Raw genomic sequence first — 26,426 nt, 5'->3', positions numbered from 1 at the left:
GACATGACATCTCCACTGCCTCCAGCCTTCTCCTCGCTGCAACATTCATCACCCACGCTTCACACCCATATAAGAGCGTTGGTAAAACTATACTCTCATACATTCCCCTCTTTGCCTCCAAGGACAAAGTTCTTTGTCTCCACAGACTCCTAAGTGCACCACTCACTCTTTTTCCCTCATCAATTCTATGATTCACCTCATCTTTCATAGACCCATCCGCTGACACGTCCACTCCCAAATATCTGAATACGTTCACCTCCTCCATACTCTCTCCCTCCAATCTGATATTCAATCTTTCATCACCTAATCTTTTTGTTATCCTCATAACCTTACTCTTTCCTGTATTCACCTTTAATTTTCTTCTTTTGCACACCCTACCAAATTCATCCACCAATCTCTGCAACTTCTCTTCAGAATCTCCCAAGAGCACAGTGTCATCAGCAAAGAGCAGCTGTGACAACTCCCACTTTGTGTGTGATTCTTTATCTTTTAACTCCACGCCTCTTGCCAAGACCCTCGCATTTACTTCTCTTACAACCCCATCTATAAATATATTAAACAACCACGGTGACATCACACATCCTTGTCTAAGGCCTACTTTTACTGGGAAAAAATTTCCCTCTTTCCTACATACTCTAACTTGAGCCTCACTATCCTCGTAAAAACTCTTCACTGCTTTCAGTAACCTACCTCCTACACCATACACTTGCAACATCTGCCACATTGCCCCCCTATCCACCCTGTCATACGCCTTTTCCAAATCCATAAATGCCACAAAGACCTCTTTAGCCTTATCTAAATACTGTTCACTTATATGTTTCACTGTAAACACCTGGTCCACACACCCCCTACCTTTCCTAAAGCCTCCTTGTTCATCTGCTATCCTATTCTCCGTCTTACTCTTAATTCTTTCAATTATAACTCTACCATACACTTTACCAGGTACACTCAACAGACTTATCCCCCTATAATTTTTGCACTCTCTTTTATCCCCTTTGCCTTTATACAAAGGAACTATGCATGCTCTCTGCCAATCCCTAGGTACCTTACCCTCTTCCATACATTTATTAAACAATTGCACCAACCACTCCAAAACTATATCCCCACCTGCTTTTAACATTTCTATCTTTATCCCATCAATCCCGGCTGCCTTACCCCCTTTCATATATGTATATATATGTATATATATGTATATATATACATATATAAATATCTATATATATATATATATATATATATATATATATATATATATATATATATATATATATATATATAATATATATATATAATATATATATATATATATATACATATATATATATATATATATATATGTGAGCAAAGTAACATTTATGAAGGGATTCAGGGAAACCGGCAGGCCGGACTTGAGTCCTGGAGATGGGAAGTACAGTGCCTGCACTCTGAAGGAGGGGTGTTAATGTTGCAGTTTAAAAACTGTAGTATAAAGCACCCTTCTGGCAAGACAGTGATGGAGTGAATGATGGTGAAAGTTTTTCTTTTTCGGGCCACCCTGCCTTGGTGGGAAACGGCCGGTGTGATAATAAATAAAAAATATATATATATATATATATATATATATATATATATATATATTTTTTTTTTTTTTTTTTTTTCAACAAGTCGGCCGTCTCCCACCGAGGCAGGGTGACCCAAAAAAGAAAGAAAATCCCCAAAAAGAAAATACTTTCATCATCATTCAACACTTTCACCACACTCGCACATTATCACTGTTTTTGCAGAGGTGCTCAGAATACAACAGTCTAGAAGCATAAACATATAAAGATACACAACATATCCCTCCAAACTGCCAATATCCCAAACCCCTCCTTTAAAGTGCAGGCATTGTACTTCCCATTTCCAGGACTCAAGTCCGACTATATGAAAATAACCGGTTTCCCTGAATCCCTTCACTAAATATTACCCTGCTCACACTCCAACAGATCGTCAGGTCCCAAGTACCATTCGTCTCCATTCACTCCTATCTAACACGCTCACGCACGCTTGCTGGAAGTCCAAGCCCCTTACCCACAAAACCTCCTTTACCCCCTCTCTCCAACCCTTTCGAGGACGACCCCTACCCCGCCTTCCTTCCCCTATAGATTTATATGCTTTCCATGTCATTCTACTGTGATCCATTCTCTCTAAATGACCAAACCACCTCAACAACCCCTCTTCTGCCCTCTGACTAATACTTTTATTAACTCCACACCTTCTCCTAATTTCCACACTCCGAATTTTCTGCATAATATTTACACCACACATTGCCCTTAAACAGGACATCTCCGCTGCCTCCAACCGTCTCCTCGCTGCTGCATTTACCACCCAAGCTTCACACCCATATAAGAGTGTTGGTACTACTATACTTTCATACATTCCCTTCTTTGCCTCCATAGATAACGTTTTTTGACTCCACATATACCTCAACGCACCACTCACCTTTTTTCCCTCATCAATTCTATGATTAACCTCATCCTTCATAAATCCATCCGCCGACACGTCAACTCCCAAGTATCTGAAAACATTCACTTCTTCCATACTCCTCCTCCCCAATTTGATATCCAATTTTTCTTTATCTAAATCATTTGACACCCTCATCACCTTACTCTTTTCTATGTTCACTTTCAACTTTCTACCTTTACACACATTCCCAAACTCATCCACTAACCTTTGCAATTTTTCTTTAGAATCTCCCATAAGCACAGTATCATCAGCAAAAAGTAACTGTGTCAATTCCCATTTTGAATTTGATTCCCCATAATTTAATCCCACCCCTCTCCCAAACACCCTAGCATTTACTTCCTTTACAACCCCATCTATAAATATATTAAACAACCATGGTGACATTACACATCCCTGTCTAAGACCTACTTTTACCGGGAAGTAGTCTCCCTCTCTTCTACACACCCTAACCTGAGCCTCACTATCCTCATAAAAACTCTTTACAGCATTTAATAACTTACCACCTATTCCATATACTTGCAACATCTGCCACATTGCTCCTCTATCCACTCTATCATATGCCTTTTCTAAATCCATAAATGCAATAAAAACTTCCCTATCTTTATCTAAATACTGTTCACATATATGCTTCAATGTAAACACCTGATCTACACATCCCCTACCCACTCTAAAACCTCCTTGCTCATCCGCAATCCTACATTCTGTCTTACCTCTAATTCTTTCAATTATAACCCTACCGTACACTTTTCCTGGTATACTCAGTAAGCTTATTCCTCTATAATTTTTACAGTCTCTTTTGTCCCCTTTCCCTTTATATAAAGGGACTATACATGCTCTCTGCCAATCCCTAGGTACCTTCCCCTCTTTCATACATTTATATATATATATATTTATATATATATATATATATTTATATATATATATATATATATATATTTTCTTTTTCTTTTAACACACCGGCCGTATCCCACCGAGGCGGGGTGGCCCAAAAGGAAAAACGAATGTTTCTCCTTTTGCATTTAGTAATATATACAGGAGAAGAGGTTACTAGCCCCTTGCTCCCGGCATTTTAGTCGCCTCTTACAACACGCATGGCTTACGGAGGAAGAATTCTGTTCCACTTCCCCATGGAGGTAAGAGGAAATAAACAAGAACAAGAACTAGAAAGAAAATAGAAGAAAACCCAAAGGGGTGTGTGTATATATATGCTTGTACATGTATGTGTAGTGTGACCTAAGTGTAAGTAGAAGTAGCAAGACATACCTGAAATCTTGCATGTGTATGAGACAGAAAAAAAAGACACCAGCAATCCTACCATCGTGTAAAACAGTTACAGGCTTCAGTTTTACATTCACTTGGCAGGACGGTAGTACCTCCCTGGGCGGTTGCTGTCTACCAACCTACTACCTATAATATATATATTTTTTTTTTTTTTTTTTCAACAAGTCGGCCGTCTCCCACCGAGGCAGGGTGACCCAAAAAAGAAAGAAAATCCCCAAAAAGAAAATACTTTCATCATCATTCAACACTTTCACCACACTCGCACATTATCACTGTTTTTGCAGAGGTGCTCAGAATACAACAGTCTAGAAGCATAAACATATAAAGATACACAACATATCCCTCCAAACTGCCAATATCCCAAACCCCTCCTTTAAAGTGCAGGCATTGTACTTCCCATTTCCAGGACTCAAGTCCGACTATATGAAAATAACCGGTTTCCCTGAATCCCTTCACTAAATATTACCCTGCTCACACTCCAACAGATCGTCAGGTCCCAAGTACCATTCGTCTCCATTCACTCCTATCTAACACGCTCACGCACGCTTGCTGGAAGTCCAAGCCCCTTACCCACAAAACCTCCTTTACCCCCTCTCTCGAACCCTTTCGAGGACGACCCCTACCCCGCCTTCCTTCCCCTATAGATTTATATGCTTTCCATGTCATTCTACTGTGATCCATTCTCTCTAAATGACCAAACCACCTCAACAACCCCTCTTCTGCCCTCTGACTAATACTTTTATTAACTCCACACCTTCTCCTAATTTCCACACTCCGAATTTTCTGCATAATATTTACACCACACATTGCCCTTAAACAGGACATCTCCGCTGCCTCCAACCGTCTCCTCGCTGCTGCATTTACCACCCAAGCTTCACACCCATATAAGAGTGTTGGTACTACTATACTTTCATACATTCCCTTCTTTGCCTCCATAGATAACGTTTTTTGACTCCACATATACCTCAACGCACCACTCACCTTTTTTCCCTCATCAATTCTATGATTAACCTCATCCTTCATAAATCCATCCGCCGACACGTCAACTCCCAAGTATCTGAAAACATTCACTTCTTCCATACTCCTCCTCCCCAATTTGATATCCAATTTTTCTTTATCTAAATCATTTGACACCCTCATCACCTTACTCTTTTCTATGTTCACTTTCAACTTTCTACCTTTACACACATTCCCAAACTCATCCACTAACCTTTGCAATTTTTCTTTAGAATCTCCCATAAGCACAGTATCATCAGCAAAAAGTAACTGTGTCAATTCCCATTTTGAATTTGATTCCCCATAATTTAATATATATATATATATATATATATATATATATATATATATATATATATATATATATATATATATATATATATATATATATATATATATATATATATATATATATTGCATTTATGGATTTAGAAAAGGCATATGATAGAGTGGATAGAGGAGCAATGTGGCAGATGTTGCAAGTATATGGAATAGGTGGTAAGTTATTAAATGCTGTAAAGAGTTTTTATGAGGATAGTGAGGCTCAGGTTAGGGTGTGTAGAAGAGAGGGAGACTACTTCCCGGTAAAAGTAGGTCTTAGACAGGGATGTGTAATGTCACCATGGTTGTTTAATATATTTATAGATGGGGTTGTAAAGGAAGTAAATGCTAGGGTGTTTGGGAGAGGGGTGGGATTAAATTATGGGGAATCATATTCAAAATGGGAATTGACACAGTTACTTTTTGCTGATGATACTGTGCTTATGGGAGATTCTAAAGAAAAATTGCAAAGGTTAGTGGATGAGTTTGGGAATGTGTGTAAAGGTAGAAAGTTGAAAGTGAACATAGAAAAGAGTAAGGTGATGAGGGTGTCAAATGATTTAGATAAAGAAAAATTGGATATCAAATTGGGGAGGAGGAGTATGGAAGAAGTGAATGTTTTCAGATACTTGGGAGTTGACGTGTCGGCGGATGGATTTATGAAGGATGAGGTTAATCATAGAATTGATGAGGGAAAAAAGGTGAGTGGTGCGTTGAGGTATATGTGGAGTCAAAAAACGTTATCTATGGAGGCAAAGAAGGGAATGTATGAAAGTATAGTAGTACCAACACTCTTATATGGGTGTGAAGCTTGGGTGGTAAATGCAGCAGCGAGGAGACGGTTGGAGGCAGCGGAGATGTCCTGTTTAAGGGCAATGTGTGGTGTAAATATTATGCAGAAAATTCGGAGTGTGGAAATTAGGAGAAGGTGTGGAGTTAATAAAAGTATTAGTCAGAGGGCAGAAGAGGGGTTGTTGAGGTGGTTTGGTCATTTAGAGAGAATGGATCACAGTAGAATGACATGGAAAGCATATAAATCTATAGGGGAAGGAAGGCGGGGTAGGGGTCGTCCTCGAAAGGGTTGGAGAGAGGGGGTAAAGGAGGTTTTGTGGGTAAGGGGCTTGGACTTCCAGCAAGCGTGCGTGAGCGTGTTAGATAGGAGTGAATGGAGACGAATGGTACTTGGGACCTGACGATCTGTTGGAGTGTGAGCAGGGTAATATTTAGTGAAGGGATTCAGGGAAACCGGTTATTTTCATATAGTCGGACTTGAGTCCTGGAAATGGGAAGTACAATGCCTGCACTTTAAAGGAGGGGTTTGGGATATTGGCAGTTTGGAGGGATATGTTGTGTATCTTTATATGTTTATGCTTCTAGACTGTTGTATTCTGAGCACCTCTGCAAAAACAGTGATAATGTGCGAGTGTGGTGAAAGTGTTGAATGATGATGAAAGTATTTTCTTTTTGGGGATTTTCTTTCTTTTTTGGGTCACCCTGCCTCGGTGGGAGACGGCCGACTTGTTGAAAAAAAAAAAAAAAAAAAAAAATATATATATAAATGGGAAGTACAATGCCTGCACTTTAAAGGAGGGGTTTGGGATATTGGCAGTTTGGAGGGATATGTTGTGTATCTTTATATGTTTATGCTTCTAGACTGTTGTATTCTGAGCACCTCTGCAAAAACAGTGATAATGTGCGAGTGTGGTGAAAGTGTTGAATGATGATGAAAGTATTTTCTTTTTGGGGATTTTCTTTCTTTTTTTTGGGTCACCCTGCCTCGGTGGGAGACGGCCGACTTGTTGAAAAAAAAAAAAAAAAAAAAAAAAAAAAAAATATATATATATATTTATATATATGCCTGTAATTGTTTTACATGATGGTAGGATTGCTGGTGTCCTTTTTTCTGTCTCATGAACATGCAAGATTTCAGGTACGTCTTGCTACTTCTACTTACACTTAGGTCACACTACACATACATGTACAAGCACATATATACACACCCCTCTGGGTTTTCTTCTATTTTCTTTCTAGTTCTTATTCTTGTTTATTTCCTCTTATCTCCATGGGGAAGTGGAACAGAATTCTTCCTCCGTAAGCCATGCGTGTTGTAAGAGGCAACTAAAATGCCGGGAGCAAGGGGCTAGTAACCTCTTCTCCTGTATATATTACTAAATGTAAAAGGAGAAACTTTCGTTTTTCCTTTTGGGCCACCCCGCCTCGGTGGGATACGGCCGGTGTGTTGAAAGAAGAAGATTTATATATATATATATATTTTTTTTTTTACATCAGCTCTCTCCTAATCTTAAGAAACTAAACATTCAACATCACTTATTCAATAGCTGTCTTGCCAGAAGTAGGCGAACATTATAATTCAAATGACAATCCAAACTGTAACATCATCCCCCCCCTCCCCCAGTTCCAGCATTCTGAGGGAGGGGTGGGAGGGGATGTTATAGTTCAGCTTGTCATTTGAAATGTCTGCACCTCTGGCAAACAGCTCTTGAACAAGTGATGAGCATTTTTTTTTTTTTGTTATCCTGCCTTTGTGGAAGATGGCCAATATGGTAAAATAAAAATGAGGGATTCTGTGTAACTTGCTAACGTGCTGTAAATATAGTACCAACTGGAATCGCAAGAATGAGTTCATTCGTGAACATATTTATCCTTGTTAGAAACCTTTCATATTAAGTGTCCTGTGGCTCAGTTGATAGAGCACACTTCTCACATACTGAGTATCTGTGGTTTGATCCCTGGCATGGGTGGAAATGGTGGGCATGTTTCCTTTCACTTGCTGCCCCTTTTCACCTAGTAGTAAGTAGGTACCTCGTGTTAGTTGACTGTTGTGGGTCGCAGCCTGGGGGGGGGGGGGGGGGGGGTAGAGGTAGGTTAACAGCTCTTCTGTAAAACTGATGGTCTTTTAACAAACTGGTCTTATCCCACCGAGGCAGGGTGGCCCATTAGTAATGTATATAGGACACTGGGTTACTAGCCCCTTGCTCCCTGCATTTTAGTTGCCTTTTATAACACACATGGCTTATGGATGAAAAATTCTGTTCCACTTCCCCATGGAGATGAGAGGAAATAACAAGAACAAGAACTAGTAAGAAAATAGAAGGAAACCCAGGTGGGTGGGTGCATATATATGCTTGTACATGTACATGTACATGTACGGGTGAGATATAAGCGACTATTGGCAGAAAGGTGGGCTAGTGCAAAGATGAGTAGTGGGGGGGTTGAAGAGGGTTGGAATAGTTTTAAAAATGCAGTATTAGAATGTGGGGCAGAAGTGTGTGGTTATAGGAGGGTGGGGGCAGGAGGAAAGAGGAGTGATTAGTGGAATGATGAAGTAAAGGGTGTGATAAAAGAGAAAAAGGTAGCTTATGAGAGGTTTTTACAAAGCAGAAGTGTTATAAGAAGAGCAGAGTATATGGAAAGGTAAAGAGAGTGGTGAGAGAGTGCAAAAGGAGAGCAGATGATAGAGTGGGAGAGGCACTGTCAAGAAATTTTAATGAAAATAAGAAAAAATTTTGGAGTGAGTTAAACAAGTTAAGAAAGCCTAGGGAAAGTATGGATTTGTCAGTTAAAAACAGAGTAGGGGAGTTAGTAGATGGGGAGATGGAGGTATTAGGTAGATGGCGAGAATATTTTGAGGAACTTTTAAATGTTAAGGAAGAAACAGAGGCAGTAATTTCATGCACTGGTCAGGGAGGTATACCATCTTTTAGGAGTGAAGAAGAGCAGAATGTAAGTGTGGGGGAGGTACGTGAGGCATTACGTAAAATGAAAGGGGGTAAAGCAGCTGGAACTGATGGGATCATGACAGAAATGTTAAAAGCAGGGGGGGATATAGTGTTGGAGTGGTTGGTACTTTTGTTTAATAAATGTATGAAAGAGGGGAAGGTACCTAGGGATTGGCGGAGAGCATGTATAGTCCCTTTATATAAAGGGAAAGGGGACAAAAGAGACTGTAAAAATTATAGAGGAATAAGTTTACTGAGTATACCAGGAAAAGTGTACGGTAGGGTTATAATTGAAAGAATTAGAGGTAAGACAGAATGTAGGATTGCGGATGAGCAAGGAGGTTTCAGAGTGGGTAGGGGATGTGTAGATCAAGTGTTTACATTGAAGCATATATGTGAACAGTATTTAGATAAAGGTAGGGAAGTTTTTATTGCATTTATGGATTTAGAAAAGCCATATGATAGAGTGGATAGAGGAGCAATGTGGCAGATGTTGCAAGTATATGGAATAGGTGGTAAGTTATTAGATGCTGTAAAGAGTTTTTATGAGGATAGTGAGGCTCAGGTTAGGGTGTGTAGAAGAGAGGGAGACTACTTCCCGGTAAAAGTACGTCTTAGACAGGGATGTGTAATGTCACCATGTTTGTTTAATATATTTATAGATGGGGTTGTAAAGGAAGTAAATGCTAGGGTGTTCGGGAGAGGGGTGGGATTAAATTTTGGGGAATCAAATTCAAAATGGGAATTGACACAGTTGCTTTTTGCTGATGATACTGTGCTTATGGGAGATTCTAAAGAAAAATTGCAAAGGTTAGTGGATGAGTTTGGGAATGTGTGTAAAGGTAGAAAGTTGAAAGTGAACATAGAAAAGAGTAAGGTGATGAGGGTGTCACATGATTTAGATAAAGAAAAATTGGATATCAAATTGGGGAGGAGTATGGAAGAAGTGAATGTTTTCAGGTACTTGGGAGTTGACGTGTCGGCGGATGGATTTATGAAGGATGAGGTTAATCATAGAATTGATGAGGGAAAAAAGGTGAGTGGTGCGTTGAGGTATATGTGGAGTCAAAAAACGTTATCTATGGAGGCAAAGAAGGGAATGTATGAAAGTATAGTAGTACCAACACTCTTATATGGGTGTGAAGCTTGGGTGGTAAATGCAGCAGCGAGGAGACGGTTGGAGGCAGTGGAGATGTCCTGTTTAAGGGCAATGTGTATTGTAAATATTATGCAGAAAATTCGGAGTGTGGAAATTAGGAAAAAGTGTGGAGTTAATAAAAGTATTAGTCAGAGGGCAGAAGAGGGGTTGTTGAGGTGGTTTGGCCATTTAGAGAGAATGGATCAAAGTAGAATGACATGGAAAGCATATAAATCTATAGGGGAAAGAAGGCGGGGTAGGGGTCGTCCTCGAAAGGGTTGGAGAGAGGGGGTAAAGGAGGTTTTGTGGGCAAGGGGCTTGGACTTCCAGCAAGAGCGCGTGAGCGTGTTAGATAGGAGTGAATGGAGACGAATGGTACTTGGGACCTGACGATCTGTTGGAGTGTGAGCAGGGTAATATTTAGGAAAGGGATTCAGGGAAACCGGTTATTTTCATATAGTCGGACTTGAGTCCTGGAAATGGGAAGTACAATGCCTGCACTTTAAAGGAGGGGTTTGGGATATTGGCAGTTTGGAGGGATATGTTGTGTATCTTTATATGTGTATGCTTCTAAACTGTTGTATTCTGAGCACCTCTGCAAAAACAGTGATAATGTGCGAGTGTGGTGAAAGTGTTGAATGATGATGAAAGTATTTCCTTTTGGGGATTTTCTTTCTTTTTTTTTGGGTCACCCTGCCTCGGTGGGAGACGGCCGACTTGTTGAAAAAAAAAAAAAAAAAATGCGTGTGTAGTGTGGCTTAAGTGTAAGTAGAAGTAAGAAGATGAACCTGAAATATTGTGTGTATATGAGACAGAAGAAAGACACCAGCAATCCTACTATTGTGTAAAACGATTACAGGCTTTTGTTTGTACAGTTGATGTGTAAAACAAAAAAATAAAATCATTGCTTTCTTAACTAACTGGTAATCAAGAAAGTTAGTTGTACACTATGATACCACACTTTGATCTTGTTTCAAAGGACAGGTTGTTTTCATTATCAGGAAATGTAATTTTTTTTTTTTACATTCATACTTAACCTGTTTTTTTATTTTTTGCATGTGAATTCACAATAAAGTAACGAAAGCATACTTTAAACCCCAGTTTTCAGGATCATTCATACTTGCCATATTTTATGTTTTATCTACAATTAATCTATTATGTTTGGTGTCAGATAATGGCTTTGATCAAGAAAAGGAGTGAACTGAGAAGGGTTCTGCAGTTGAATTTGTGTAAGACATTGAATGACACCATCATTTGCATGAATATCATTGTATGAAAAGTTGCATTAATTAATAAAATATGTTGCAGAACTGAAGAAGTGCCTGTAGCTGTTTCAAAGATTTCTACCAACTTCATTTTAATGCTTGGTGAGTATTGCTGAAGGTAAAAGTATTGTCAGTATACTAGGCGTGCATGCGTGAGTGTGTGTGTTGATTAGTGGATGGGTGGATGCGGGGGCATACATCATATTTTTTTTATTTTACCTTGACATGTGTCTCCTGTCAAGGCATTGTTGTTCAGAGATGAAAATGCATTCACCATCATTTATTCAATTGCTGTCTTTTCAGATGTGTGCTAGCACCACACTTTTAAATTACCTTCTTGACTGTAATGCCCTACCCTCCTTCAGAGCTCAGGCACTGCCCTTCCCACCTCCAGTACTCAAGTCTGGTTAATAATTTTTAACAATTTTCTTTATAAATGTAGGAAAATCTTTTAACTTTACTAATATGTTGGGTTTTTCATTGATGTTGGCCATTTAACTTGGTATGATAATATTTATTGGTGTTGTGTTTGTTGCTTTTATTATTCTTTAATTTTATCTCTGCTTTTATTGTATGTTGTAAATATTCTTTTCATGGCTATGAGTGCTAAGTGATCTACACAGTCAAAGAGCTTAGTAAATATTGTTGCTGCTGCTACTGCCATCGGTCCTTTCATGTGTGTTACCTTGCTAACATTACAACATGTCAAGTAATAAAAACTACTCTCTTCCAGTCTGAGTTTACTCGCTCACCCAGGCCTGTTGGATGTTCAAGCCCATACTACTTAAAACTTTTAACCCTTTCCTCAAACCCATCTTTACCCCCCTCTCTCCAACCCTCCTAGTCATCTTGTTCTCTTCCATCAACAAATGCCAATACACTTCATTAACCTCCTCCTCAGCTCTGATTTATACTTTTGGTAACCCCCACAGTGTTCTGATCTCCAAGCCTGAATTCTCTGCAAAATACTCACACCACACATTACTCTCCAATATGACGTTCTGATACTTCCAGCCTCCTAGTACATTGATTCCTTTGTATTTGTACCACCTGTTTCATTCATGCTAACAGATTTTAATGTTAATGTGTTATTTTTTTTTTTTTGTGTGTGTGTGGTATGTATTTTGTATTGCCAAGAGCATTTAATGATATACACAGAATTATCTGCCTACCTACCTATTACCTTTTGGTTCCTTCATTATCTGTTGAAGGATACATCATAAGAAATATCCTTGATTTCTCTTAAACTAAGCATTTAAAAATAAGGCACAATACCATGACTGGAACAGTGCACAAATAACATGCATGTAGGACTGAAATGTCATCATGAGTCTCATTCTCCTATGTGTAGGTTTTTAATGTAGGCATTTAAGTGTATGCCATCTAGTATATTTTATGTTCCTTTAAATTTAATTTTGAAAAGTTACTACAATTTTTAAAATAATGAAATGGTTAAATATTCATTTTCTTCAGGTCACTGCCAAGAGCATATCCTGGATACCTTACTGCACTGCAGAACTCTTATCTTCCATAATGAAAGACGTCCGTGGATATATGTACCGTTAATAAAGTAGGTACAGTACGGTACTGTTTATTTGGCTACTTCCATTGTATCGCTATTTCCTGACCTTCAAAGCTTTTCCGTGGACTGCTGTTTTATACTTCTCATTATTTTACTTATTTGAGGAATGCATTCCCCGGAAGGAGGAATGAATCTTCCTTTTTTCACGTGCTTATTATTTTTTTTTTTTTAACAAGTCGGCCGTCTCCCACCGAGGCAGGGTGACCCAAAAAAGAAAGAAAATCCCCAAAAAGAAAATACTTTCATCATCATTCAACACTTTCACCACACTCACACATTATCACTGTTTTTGCAGAGGTGCTCAGAATACAACAGTTTAGAAGCATATACATATAAAGATACACAACATATCCCTCCAAACTGCCAATATCCCAAACCCCTCCTTTAAAGTGCAGGCATTGTACTTCCCATTTATTATATTATTATATACTTATTATATACTTAAATAATCATGTTTATCATTGCTGGCGTATGGCACCTGATTATTGGATATGGGGAATGCTGTGTTGAATATAATATATATGTTTCTTTCAACAAACCGGCCGTATCCCACCGAGGCAGGGTGGCCCAAAAAGAAAAACGAAAGTTTCTCTTTTTAAATTTAGTAATATATACAGGAGAAGGGGTTACTAGCCCCTTGCTCCCAGCATTTTAGTCGCCTCTTACGACACACATGGCTTACGGAGGAAGAAATCTGTTCCACTTCCCCATGGAGATAAGAGGAAATAAACAAGAACAAGAACTAGAAAGAAAATAGAAGAAAACCCAGAGGGGTATGTATATATATGCTTGTACATGTATGTGTAGTGTGACCTAAGTGTAAGTAGAAGTAGCAAGATGTACCTGAAATCTTGCATGTTTAAGAAACAGAAAAAAGACACCAGCAATCCTACCATCATGTAAAACAATTACAGGATTCCATTTTACACTCACTTGGCAGGATGGTAGTACCTCCCTGGGTGGTTGCTGTCTACCAGCCTACTACCTGCCATATAAGTGGGGCCCTACTGTATTAGGGTCTAGAAACAAGTGTACTGTTAGTATGTAAATGTGTTTAATTCTAATTGAGTATGGACAGATGTAATTTGCATGTAGTATGTTTCATTAAGGATTTCTTTCCTGCTATTCTGTCCTTGCTTATGTGTTTATGTATCCACATGGTTTTATAAAGTCATCATCTTTTAACCCTTAAACTGTCCAAACGTAGATCTACGTTTGCGTGCGTAGCGCTCCGACCTTGATTTTCTCCATAAGAAAGCATGTAAAAAACGTAGATATACGTTCAGAGTGCTATGCGAGCAAACGTAGATCTGCGTTTGGACAGTTTAAGGGTTAAGTAAGTTATTAAAATGACCTAGAAAAAACTTAGCACTGCAGCCTTTTCCGTTCCTTATGCTGAACATGTTTTTGCATTATCTATCATTTCATGTTCATACTAATGCATTGGAAACCTAAATTTATATTTATTATTGAAATTAGCTGCAAATCTGCAAAAGAAAATTCAAAAGTTTGATTTGAAAAAGGATGAAATACAGCCAGTTACAGTATCTGATGCTTTACCTGTTTGACATAACATTGTTCATTTCAGGAGGCTTCTTTCTTCAGTGAAGAATGGAAAAACTTTATCTCCGCAGCTGTACCTGAAGTACGTATTACTGGCCAAACTGCTGCTCTCCATGACAAGAAAGGAGGAGGTAACAAAATTACTACTTCTAGTACATAGTATTACTGCCACACCACTACTACGGTGAAACCTCGATATAATGAACTAATAGATGTCTGTTAAAACAAAAATCCATTGTATTGAAATGCCTGATGCACTTGACATGGTCCATTGTACAAAAAACCTACTAGATGCACACTAACTCTATCAGACAAAATCTTGATGCAGCAGACTTCGTTGCAGGTCTTTGGAGTCGGAATCAATTCTTGGGTTACTGGAGTCGGAGTCAGTAAAAATGTACCGACTCCAACTCCTAATAAATTTAATTTAGTATAAATTAGGAATGTGGGGTAGGGGTCATCCCCAGAAAAGTTGGAAGGAAGGGGTAAAGGAGGTTTTGTGGGTGAGGGGCTTAGACTTCCAGCAAGCATGTGTGAGCATGTTAGATAGGAGTGAATGGAGACGGATGGTTTTTGGGACCTGGAGTGTGAACAGGGTAATATTTTGTGAAGGGTTTCAGGGAAACCAGTTAGCCAAACTTGAGTCCTGGAAATGGGAAGTACAATCTCTGCACTTTAAAGGAGGGGTTTGGGATATTGGCAGTTTGGAGGTTGACTTTTAAACTGTTGTATCTGACTGTCTCTGCAAAAACAGTGATTATATATGAGTGAGGTGAAAGTGTTGAATGATGATGAAAGTATTTTCTTTTTTGGGATTTTCTCTTTTTTTTTGGGGTCACCCTGCCTCAATGGGAGACGGCCGATGTGTTACAAAAAAAATTCAGTACGGTATATAATTAAAGAAGTCAGAGTCGAAGGTTTTATGTGCCAACTGCACAGCCCTGCTTTGTTGCATCAAACATTTCTGACCATATTTTTCATCAGTTCTATCTGAAAATCATTACATAGTGGTCCATTGTTGATCTTACTGTACAGGTACTCCTCACTTAACGACCTGCTTGTTAAACGACCGCTCTGACTTACGACCAGCTCTTCAATCAGTATGCAAACCTAAGTAATGTATATTAGAGCCGATTTCTTCTATTCTGTTTATTACAGTATACCTGGAGAGGGTTTCAGGGGTCAACGTCCCCATGGCCTGGTCTGAGACCTGGCCTCATGGAAACAGTACACTACTGTATAAACATTTAAAAATATACTAAAAATGTTATAAATAGTGCAGAAGTGACATTAAAACAATATCTAAAGACGGTTGACACAAACCCACTACCAGTACAGTATTCTCCTTGCTTAATGACTAATTCACTTACCAACCTACTCTTAGGAAGGGAACTCGGTCGTTAAGTGAGGATTACCTAGTACACCACCACACCACCCCAGCTGTTTTACCACCCGCTGCTGCCACTGTGGTTCTACCACCACAGCAACACTATAGGATTGTATGCACTATTTTTTTCTTAACTGGCCATCTCCCACTTATGTAGGGAGATGGCCAGTGTCTTGCCAGAGGTATGCCGATACAACAACTCAGAGACCTCTCCAAATTGCAATATCCCCACCATTCCTTCAGAGTGACATATGCTAAATCACATTTCCTGTTACTTTTCTAAGCAGATAACCACTCTGATACAAAGGTAGGCCCAAGAGCTAAAGCTTACACACTCAGATAGGTTATTATACATGTTCCTCAACATGGGAAAGCTGTAGTATAAATATTAAAATATTTTGTATCTCGTATTTTCTCAGGTTATACAAGTGAAAACACTCATCATGAAGGCTGTGAAGATGCCAGTGACATTTGGTGACTGGGCCAATCAAAACAAAATCCCTTGGCTGAATCTCGACAGTTATAACACTCGACTAATTCTCAAGAGCATGAAACTCTCAGCCGCTCTTAAGGTAAAATTTACATTATGGTTTGTCATTCTTGGGTTTAAGGGTTTCAGATACATGCTTTATAGGAAGGTAAAAAAATTTACATTATGGTTTGTCATTCTTGGGTTTAAGGGTTTCAGATACATGCTTTATAGGAAGGTAATCAGAATTCATACAGCTTTTAGCTGCATATAAACTAATTTATAATTGAACTTTTTTTTTTTTAATGTAATGATAGATTTATGAATGGATTTATGATGGATTTATGAAGGATGAGGTTAATCATAGAATTGATGAGGGAAAAAAGGTGAGTGGTGCGTTGAGGTATATGTGGAGTCAAAAAACGTTATCTATGGAGGCAAAGAAGGGAATGTATGAAAGTATAGTAGTACCAACACTCTTATATGGATGTGAAGCTTGGGTGGTAAATGCAGCAGCGAGGAGACGGTTGGAGGCAGTGGAGATGTCCTGTCTAAGGGCAATGTGTGGTGTAAATATTATGCAGAAAATTCGGAGTGTGGAAATTAGGAGAAGGTGTGGAGTTAATAAAAGTATTAGTCAGAGGGCAGAAGAGGGGTTGTTGAGGTGGTTTGGTCATTTAGAGAGAATGGATCAAAGTAGAATGACATGGAAAGCATATAAATCTATAGGGGAAGGAAAGAGGGGTAGGGGTCGTCCTCGAAAGGGTTGGAAAGAGGGGGTAAAGGAGGTTTTGTGGGTGAGGGGCTTGGACTTCCAGCAAGCGTGCGTGAGCGTGTTAGATAGGAGTGAATGGAGACGAATGGTACTTGGGACCTGACGATCTGTTGGAGTGTGAGCAGGGTAATATTTAGTGAAGGGATTCAGGGAAACCGGTTATTTTCATATAGTCGGACTTGAGTCCTGGAAATGGGAAGTACAATGCCTGCACTTTAAAGGAGGGGTTTGGGATATTGGCAGTTTGGAGGGATATGTTGTGTATCTTTGTGTGTATGCTTCTAGACTGTTGTATTCTGAGCACCTCTGCAAAAACAGTGATAATGTGCGAGTGTGGTGAAAGTGTTGAATGATGATGAAAGTATTTTCTTTTTGGGGATTTTCTTTCTTTTTTTGGGTCACCCTGCCTCGGTGGGAGACGGCCGACTTGTTGGGAAAAAAAAAAAAAAAGTAATGATAGATCAGTATTCTAGTTCTTTTTGCTCTGTGGTACAAGTTTCATTACAGGCTGACAGTGTAAATCATAAATATAAGTGCCTTCTTCAAATTATGTTAGTGCAGTTTTGGAAAATTAAAAAATTACTCACATATAGCTTCTACAGATGCTTAACCCTTAAACGGTCCAAACGTTTATATACGTTCTCTTGCATAACACCCCCAACATATATGTACGTTTCTTTTGCCATTCATTCAATATTGGCACGATAGGCCTGAGTCACCTAGACGTGAGAGAATGGGTGTGTGCACTCAGTGTGCGCCATATGAAAAAAATTGGGGACCCCTGGGTACCACATGCTCTTTTTTCCTATAAAAAAAAAATTTTTCTCAAAATATTTGGGGCGCTGCGCAGGTGAACGTATATATACGTTTGGACCGTTTAAGGGTTAACTGCTGTACTAATTAAATTTGATTAATAAAATATACTTTGTCTATGAGAAAATGGAACATTTTGCAGTCTCTAATTTCATGCATTTATTAACCCTTTCAGTATCGCGACCCCTGCTTGCAAACTTGCTCTCGGGGTCGAAGAATTAAAAAAAAAAAAGAAATCTTATGAAATGATGATCTTTTTCCAAAGGTAATGAAACTAAAATTACGAAATTTGATGGAAAATTCATGGAATTACGATTTTGCAAAGTTAGCTGTCTCAGTGATATTTACACATCGGCGAGTTTTGGCCATTTTGAGCCCTATTTTGGGCCAATTCTATTGTTCCTGTCAACCAAACTATTTGGCTAGTGTACTCCCTTTACTGTATCAAATAAATACAAGCACCCATTTACTTATTTCAACTACCTAATGAAGTGATCAGAAATTGGTAATTTGGCCAATTTCACACAAAATTAGAAAAAAGGCCAATTTCAAAACGGGGTCCAGAATAAACAGTGCAGACATTCATGGCACTAAAATAAAAATTTTTCTGTTCATTAGTCACATCTCCAGGACCCTCTTATATTACGCTTGCTTTCCATTTTGAATTTTTATTCACACAAAAAATAGAAGATTTACTGTTATGCAGACTACTGCATTATTATTGTATAAACAATATCAGAGCATTTGTGAACGCATATTAGACCCACCAGTTGATGTGTATTGGATGTGTTACGTTATTTGCTTACTCTTGAATAACGGCAAAAATCAAACATTTCTTCTACTATGAGCTCAATTTCAAATACTTTCAGTCCTGAAACCAATTAAAATTGTCTTTATCTCTGTAACATATTTTCCATTCTATTAAATGCGTCCAAGAAAATGAGAAAGCACCCATAAAAACCATATGAAAATGCACTACAAATTCGCTGTTTTAAACCAAAAATAGTGAGTTTTTCCTCATGCACTGCATGCATAATGACAAAAAACCCATTTTCTCTTATCTATTCCCAAATTTACCACTCACAGCTTATCTGAGTGAGCTGAGCTGAGCTCATGGCATCATATTTTGGTGTTGGTTCTGTGATATAACGGAACCAACACCACAAGGGTTAATGTTCGATGCTGTCACACTACTGTACCACACTGGGTGATTTATTATCTGAATTGTATCTATATTTCAGACTTTTGCCACGGTGTAGATGTAAGGTTATGTATATAAAAATTTTCATATATAAAGGAGTGAATGGAGACGAATGGTATTTGGGACCTGACGAGCTGTTGGAATGTGAGCAGGGTAATATTTAGTGAAGGGATTCAGGGAAACCGGTTATTTTATATAACCGGACTTGAGTCCTGGAAATGGGAAGTACAATGCCTGCACTCTAAAAGAGGGGTTTGGGATATTGGCAGCTTGGAGGGATATATTGTGTATTTTTATACGTATAGACTTCTAAACTGTTGTATTCTGGACACCTCTGCAAAAACAGTGATTGTGTGAGTGAGGTGAGTGTTGAATGATGATGAAAGTATTTTCTTTTTGGGGATTTTCTTTCTTTTTGGGTCACCCTGCCTCGGTGGGAGATGGCCGACTTGTTGAAAAAAAAAATGAACTTTCGTCAAACGTATAGAGGAATGTTGTTGGTTACCTGCAACAATTGTGGAGATTGAATGACTTATTTAAGGAATGATGAACAGTGAAAAAAAGCAATGCGATTGAAACATTTGACAGAATAGTCTTATACATGTATATAGTCTTATACATGTATATAGTCTTATATAGTAGTGCCCCGCTTTGTGACGTTTAGCTTTACGGTATTCCGCTAATACGGTCATTTCAAATTATAACCAAAACTCTCTATACAGCTCCCCCCACCTGACTTTCGAATACGGTCACTGTGCCCCACCCAGTTTGTTTACATTCTTCGTGAGCTCTGTAAGCACAATGTCTCTCCATTTTGTCTGCAAACTACAAAATTTCAAGTGTTTTTAAAAATTATTTCATATTTTATATATCTTTCTTTCAACACATCGGCCGTATCCCACCAAGGCAGGGTGGCCCAAAAAGAAAAACGAAAGTTTCTCTTAAATTTAGTAATTTATACGGGAGAAGGGGTTACTAGCCCCTTGCTCCCGGCATTTTAGTCGCCTCTTACAACACGCATGGCTTACGGAGGAAGAATTCTGTTCCACTTCCCCATGGAGAATTTTATATACACTTTGATAATTATACTTATGTATATCTGTACCTAGGTAGTAGGTTGGTAGACAGCAACCACCCAGGGAAGTACTACCGTCCTGTGAGATGACTGTGAAACAGAAACCTGTAACTGTTTTGCATGATGGTAGGATTGCTGGTTTCTTTTTCTGTCTCATAAACATGCTAGATAACAGGGATATCTTGCTACTCCTACTTACACTTTGGTCACACTTCACAGACACGCACATGCATATATATATATACATACATCTAGGTTTTTCTCCTTTTTCTAAATAGCTCTTGTTCCTCTTTATTTCTTCTATTGTCCATGGGGAAGTGGAAAAGAATCTTTCCTCCGTAAGCCATGCGTGTCGTATGAGGCGACTAAAATGCCGGGAGCAATGGGCTAGTAACCCCTTCTCCTGTAGACATTTACTAAAAAAGAGAAGAAGAAAAACTTTACAAAACTGGGATGCTTAAATGTGCGTGGATGTAGTGCGGATGACAAGAAACAGATGATTGCTGATGTTACGAATGAAAAGAAGTTGGATGTCCTGGCCCTAAGCGAAACAAAGCTGAAGGGGGTAGGGGAGTTTCGGTGGGGGGAAATAAATGGGATTAAATCTGGAGTATCTGAGAGAGTTAGAGCAAAGGAAGGGGTAGCAGTAATGTTGAATGATCAGTTATGGAAGGAGAAAAGAGAATATGAATGTGTAAATTCAAGAATTATGTGGATTAAAGTAAAGGTTGGATGCGAGAAGTGGGTCATAATAAGCGTGTATGCACCTGGAGAAGAGAGGAATGCAGAGGAGAGAGAGAGATTTTTGGGAGATGTTAAGTGAATGTATAGGAGCCTTTGAACCAAGTGAGAGAGTAATTGTGGTAGGGGACCTGAATGCTAAAGTAGGAGAAACTTTTAGAGAGGGTGTGGTAGGTAAGTTTGGGGTGCCAGGTGTAAATGATAATGGGAGCCCTTTGATTGAACTTTGTATAGAAAGGGGTTTAGTTATAGGTAATACATATTTTAAGAAAAAGAGGATAAATAAGTATACAAGATATGATGTAGGGCAAAATGACAGTAGTTTGTTGGATTATGTATTGGTAGATAAAAGACTGTTGAGTAGACTTCAGGATGTACATGTTTATAGAGGGGCCACAGATATATCAGATCACTTTCTAGTTGTAGCTACACTGAGAGTAAAAGGTAGATGGGATACAAGGAGAATAGAAGCATCAGGGAAGAGAGAGGTGAAGGTTTATAAACTAAAAGAGGAGGCAGTTAGGGTAAGATATAAACAGCTATTGGAGGATAGATGGGCTAATGAGAGCATAGGCAATGGGGTCGAAGAGGTATGGGGTAGGTTTAAAAATGTAGTGTTAGAGTGTTCAGCAGAAGTTTGTGGTTACAGGAAAGTGGGTGCGGGAGGGAAGAGGAGCGATTGGTGGAATGATGATGTGAAGAGAGTAGTAAGGGAGAAAAAGTTAGCATATGAGAAGTTTTTACAAAGTAGAAGTGATGCAAGGAGGGAAGAGTATATGGAGAAAAAGAGAGAGGTTAAGAGAGTGGTGAAGCAATGTAAAAAGAGAGCAAATGAGAGAGTGGGTGAGATGTTATCAACAATTTTTTTTGAAAATAAGAAAAAGTTTTGGAGTGAGATTAACAAGTTAAGAAAGCCTAGAGAACAAATGGATTTGTCAGTTAAAAATAGGAGAGGAGAGTTATTAAATGGAGAGTTAGAGGTATTGGGAAGATGGAGGGAATATTTTGAGGAATTGTTAAATGTTGATGAAGATAGGGAAGCTGTGATTTCGTGTATAGGGCAAGGAGGAACAACATCTTGTAGGAGTGAGGAAGAGCCAGTTGTGAGTGTGGGGGAAGTTCGTGAGGCAGTAGGTAAAATGAAAGGGGGTAAGGCAGCCAGGATTGATGGGATAAAGATAGAAATGTTAAAAGCAGGTGGGGATATAGTTTTGGAGTGGTTGGTGCAATTATTTAATAAATGTATGGAAGAGGGTAAGGTACCTAGGGATTGGCAGAGAGCATGCATAGTTCCTTTGTATAAAGGCAAAGGGGATAAAAGAGAGTGCAAAAATTATAGGGGGATAAGTCTGTTGAGTATACCTGGCAAAGTGTATGGTAGAGTTATTATTGAAAGAATTAAGAGTAAGACGGAGAATAGGATAGCAGATGAACAAGGAGGCTTTAGGAAAGGTAGGGGGTGTGTGGACCAGGTGTTTACAGTGAAACATATAAGTGAACAGTATTTAGATAAGGCTAAAGAGGTCTTTGTGGCATTTATGGATTTGGAAAAGGTGTATGACAGGGTGGATAGGGGGGCAATGTGGCAGATGTTGCAGGTGTATGGTGTAGGAGGTAGGTTACTGAAAGCAGTGAAGAGTTTTTATGAGGACAGTGAGGCTCAAGTTAGAGTATGTAGGAAAGAGGGAAATTATTTCCCAGTAAAAGTAGGCCTTAGACAAGGATGTGTGATGTCACCGTGGTTGTTTAATATATTTATAGATGGGGTTGTAAGAGAAGTAAATGCGAGGGTCTTGGCAAGAGGCGTGGAGTTAAAAGATAAAGAATCACACATAAAGTGGGAGTTGTCACAGTTGCTCTTTGCTGATGACACTGTGCTCTTGGGAGATTCTGAAGAGAAGTTGCAGAGATTGGTGGATGAATTTGGTAGGGTGTGCAAAAGAAAAAAATTGAAAGTGAATACAGGAAAGAGTAAGGTTATGAGGATAACAAAAAGATTAGGTGATGAAAGATTGGATATCAGATTGGAGGGAGAGAGTATGGAGGAGGTGAATGTATTCAGATATTTGGGAGTGGACGTGTCAGCGGATGGGTCTATGAAAGATGAGGTGAATCATAGAATTGATGAGGGGAAAAGGGTGAGTGGTGCACTTAGGAGTCTGTGGAGACAAAGAACTTTGTCCTTGGAGGCAAAGAGGGGAATGTATGAGAGTATAGTTTTACCAACGCTCTTATATGGGTGTGAAGCATGGGTGATGAATGTTGCAGCGAGGAGAAGGCTGGAGGCAGTGGAGATGTCATGTCTGAGAGCAATGTGTGGTGTGAATATAATGCAGAGAATTCGTAGTTTGGAAGTTAGGAGGAGGTGCAGGATTACCAAAACTGTTGTCCAGAGGGCTGAGGAAGGGTTGTTGAGGTGGTTCGGACATGTGGAGAGAATGGGGCGAAACAGAATAACTTCAAGAGTGTATCAGTCTGTAGTGGAAGGAAGGCGGGGTAGGGGTCGGCCTAGGAAAGGTTGGAGGGAGGGGGTAAAGGAGGTTTTGTGTGCGAGGGGCTTGGACTTACAGCAGGCATGCGTGAGCATGTTTGATAGGAGTGAATGGAGACAAATGGTTTTTAATACTTGACGTGCTGTTGGAGTGTTAGCAAAGTAACATTTATGAAGGGGTTCAGGGAAACCGGCAGGCCGGACTTGAGTCCTGGAGATGGGAAGTACAGTGCCTGCACTCTGAAGGAGGGGTGTTAATGTTGCAGTTTAAAAACTGTAGTGTAAAGCACCCTTCTGGCAAGACAGTGATGGAGTGAATGATGGTGAAAGTTTTTCTTTTTTGGGCCACCCTGCCTTGGTGGGAATCGGCCAGTGTGATAATAAATAAATAAATATCTGTACCTAAATAAACTTACACTGTGCTGGCATGCAGGTACACATTAAAATCAGTAAGAGTGTCTTATGTCTTGAGATGCCATATTAGTAATGACAATAATAATACTTATAGGTAGTAGGTTGGTAGACAGCAACCACTCAGGGAGGTCCTACCGTCCTGCCAAGTGAGTGTAAAACGAAAGCCTGTAATTGTTTTACATGATGGTAGGATTGCTGGTGTCCTTTTTTCCTGTCTCATAAACATGCAAGATTTCAGGTACGTCTTGCTACTTCTACTTACACTTAGGTCGCACTACACATATTTTTTTTTTTTTTCAACAAGCTGGCCGTCTCCCACCGAGGCAGAGTGACCCAAAAAGAAAGAAAATCTCCAAAAAGAAAATACTTTCATCATCATTCAACACTTTCACCTCACTCACACATAATCACTGTTTTTGCAGAGGTGCTCAGAACACAACAGTTTAGAAGCATATACGTATAAAGATACACAACATACATACATGTACAAGTATATATACACATACCCCTCTGGGTTTTCTTCTAATTTCTTTCTAGTTCCTGTCCTTATTTATTTCCTTTTATCTCCATGGGGAAGTGGAAACGAATTCTTCCTCCGTAAGACGTGCATGTTGTAAGAGGCATCTAAAATGCTGGGAGCAAGGGGCTAGTAACCCCTTCTCCTGTATATATTATTGAATTTAATAAGAGAAACTTTCGTTTTTCTTTTTGGGCCACCCTTGGTGGGATACATCCGGTTTGTTGAAAAAAAAAATAATAATCAATAATAATAATCAATAATAATCGCTGAGTCTCATTAAATGTCATATATTACTTTAATATACACATTTTCATTAATCCATCTATGATATTTTTTCAGAATTATGTAATAAACATGATACATAACATATAAAGATGATAAATACACCCCACAGTAGAATAAATAAACATAAATGTGAGATGTGGTAGCCAGATGACTTGTACGAGTGATACCATATTAGTAATAATAATAATAATAATCGCTGAGTCTGATTAAATGTCGTATATTATGTTAATGTACACATTTTCATTAATCCATCTATGATATTTTTTCAAAATTATACAAACACGATACATAAGATATAAAGATGATAAATACACCCCATAGTAGAATAAATAAACATAAATATGAGATGTGGTAATCAGACAACTTGTAAGAGTGATGACAAGAATAACATTTTCTCTAGTCTAACATAAGAGAAAATGTGTTACAGGGCGTAACTGTAGAAAATTATTCCTTTCGTATGCCTTCACTCAGAGCCTCATTTCATCTTAAAATAATGTTATATGAGAATTGGAGTGTTCCTCTTTATTTATTCTACAGTATCAACGTAGAGACAACTTGTACACAATGTAACTTGCACACAAACCAGATGCGTTCACCTGGTTTGTTTACAAAACTCATGTTCACCTGGTTTGTTTACATAACTTCACACAAGTGTCTCTCTCTCTCTCTCTCTCTCTCTCTCTCTCTCTCTCTCTCTCTCTGTCTCTCTTTTTTTTTTTTTTTTTTTTTTTTTTTTTTTTTTTACACATGGTTTGACAAGGTTAAGGATCCCTAGCTTTATTGACAAGCTATTTACAGGTTAAGGATTCCTAACTTTATTGACAAGCTAAGAGCTGTTACCTACATCAGCTCATTTGAAAGCATTTTTATTGTTATGAGACATACAAGTAGGGAACAGGATGAAGTTGGAGCCATCTGTGGGCCAGCATTTTCATTTGATCAACTGACGTTATCTCGTTGACATCATTATGCTGAACGAATGTGTTCCATACTCGAGTCATCCTGGGTATGTATGATCTCAGATGGAGTGATGTTCTGGAGAAGGGTACAGCCAGAGTGAAGTTGCTGCTTTCTGCCCGTCTTGTGGCATAAAAGCTTGTTTCGCGCTGTCCTCGAAGTGGATCCAAGTGTGGTATTTTGACAATATTGGCCTTGTACATAACAGTAAGGCCACCCACATCCCTCCTATGTTGAAGGCTCTGCTGAAATGACAGATCCATCCAGGATGGGTCCAGGCGAGAGATGAGACGTCTTGCTCTGTTCTCTACTCTGTCAAGCAGTCGCAGATGAGAGGGGGGACAGGCAAACCAAGAAAGTGGAGCATACTCAAGGTGTGAGCGTACTTGTGCCTCGTACAGTATCTTGCAACCCCTACTGTCAAGCAGATGCGAGATACGGCGAAGTGCTGTAAGCTTCCTGGCTGCCTTGTTTGCAAGATTTACAACATGGTTCTTCATGGTTAGTTTGGAGTCAAATTTCACCCCAAGGATATCAACTTCTTCTCCAGGTGCCAACATCCTCCCATTCATCCTTACTACTGCACCAGCATTACCATCATGGTGCCTAGAGACGATCATCATTTGCGTTTTCTCAGGTGCAAATGTTACTTGCCATCTATTTCCCCAAGCTGATATAGCTCTCAGCTGGTGATTGATGTAGCTTAGAGCAGCTGGCATTTCTTCTCTTGGATAAGTGAATGTCAGTGTACAGTCGTCTGCATATGCATGTGATTCTGGGATGAGATGAAGAAGGTCGTTGGTCTCTCTCTGTCTCTCTGTCTCTCTGTCTGTCTCTGTCTCTCTCTCTGTCTCTCTCTGTCTCTCTCTGTCTCTCTGTCTCTTTGTCTCTGTCTCTGTCTCTCTCTCTCTCTCCACCCACCCCCTTT

General features: G+C 39.1%; 1 protein-coding gene across 4 annotated transcripts in view; it reads left to right on the top strand.

The window, feature by feature from the left end:
* Positions 1 to 26,426, top strand: part of LOC128690891 (microtubule-associated protein futsch) — an 85,986-nt gene that overhangs the window by 17,272 nt on the left and 42,288 nt on the right. For all 4 annotated transcript variants that reach the window (XM_070088381.1, XM_053779651.2, XM_053779653.2 and 1 more), the window contains exons 6-9: positions 11,269 to 11,327; positions 12,699 to 12,795; positions 14,396 to 14,501; positions 16,177 to 16,329. In XM_070088381.1, coding sequence (XP_069944482.1) covers positions 11,269 to 11,327; positions 12,699 to 12,795; positions 14,396 to 14,501; positions 16,177 to 16,329 — 415 coding nt within the window. The remainder of the gene's footprint in view (positions 1 to 11,268; positions 11,328 to 12,698; positions 12,796 to 14,395; positions 14,502 to 16,176; positions 16,330 to 26,426) is intronic.

Source organism: Cherax quadricarinatus, chromosome 24, assembly GCF_038502225.1.
Source record: "Cherax quadricarinatus isolate ZL_2023a chromosome 24, ASM3850222v1, whole genome shotgun sequence".
NCBI lineage: Eukaryota > Metazoa > Arthropoda > Malacostraca > Decapoda > Parastacidae > Cherax > Cherax quadricarinatus.
Note: the sequence above shows the minus strand (reverse complement) of the source record. Positions and strands in the feature narration are given on the sequence as shown.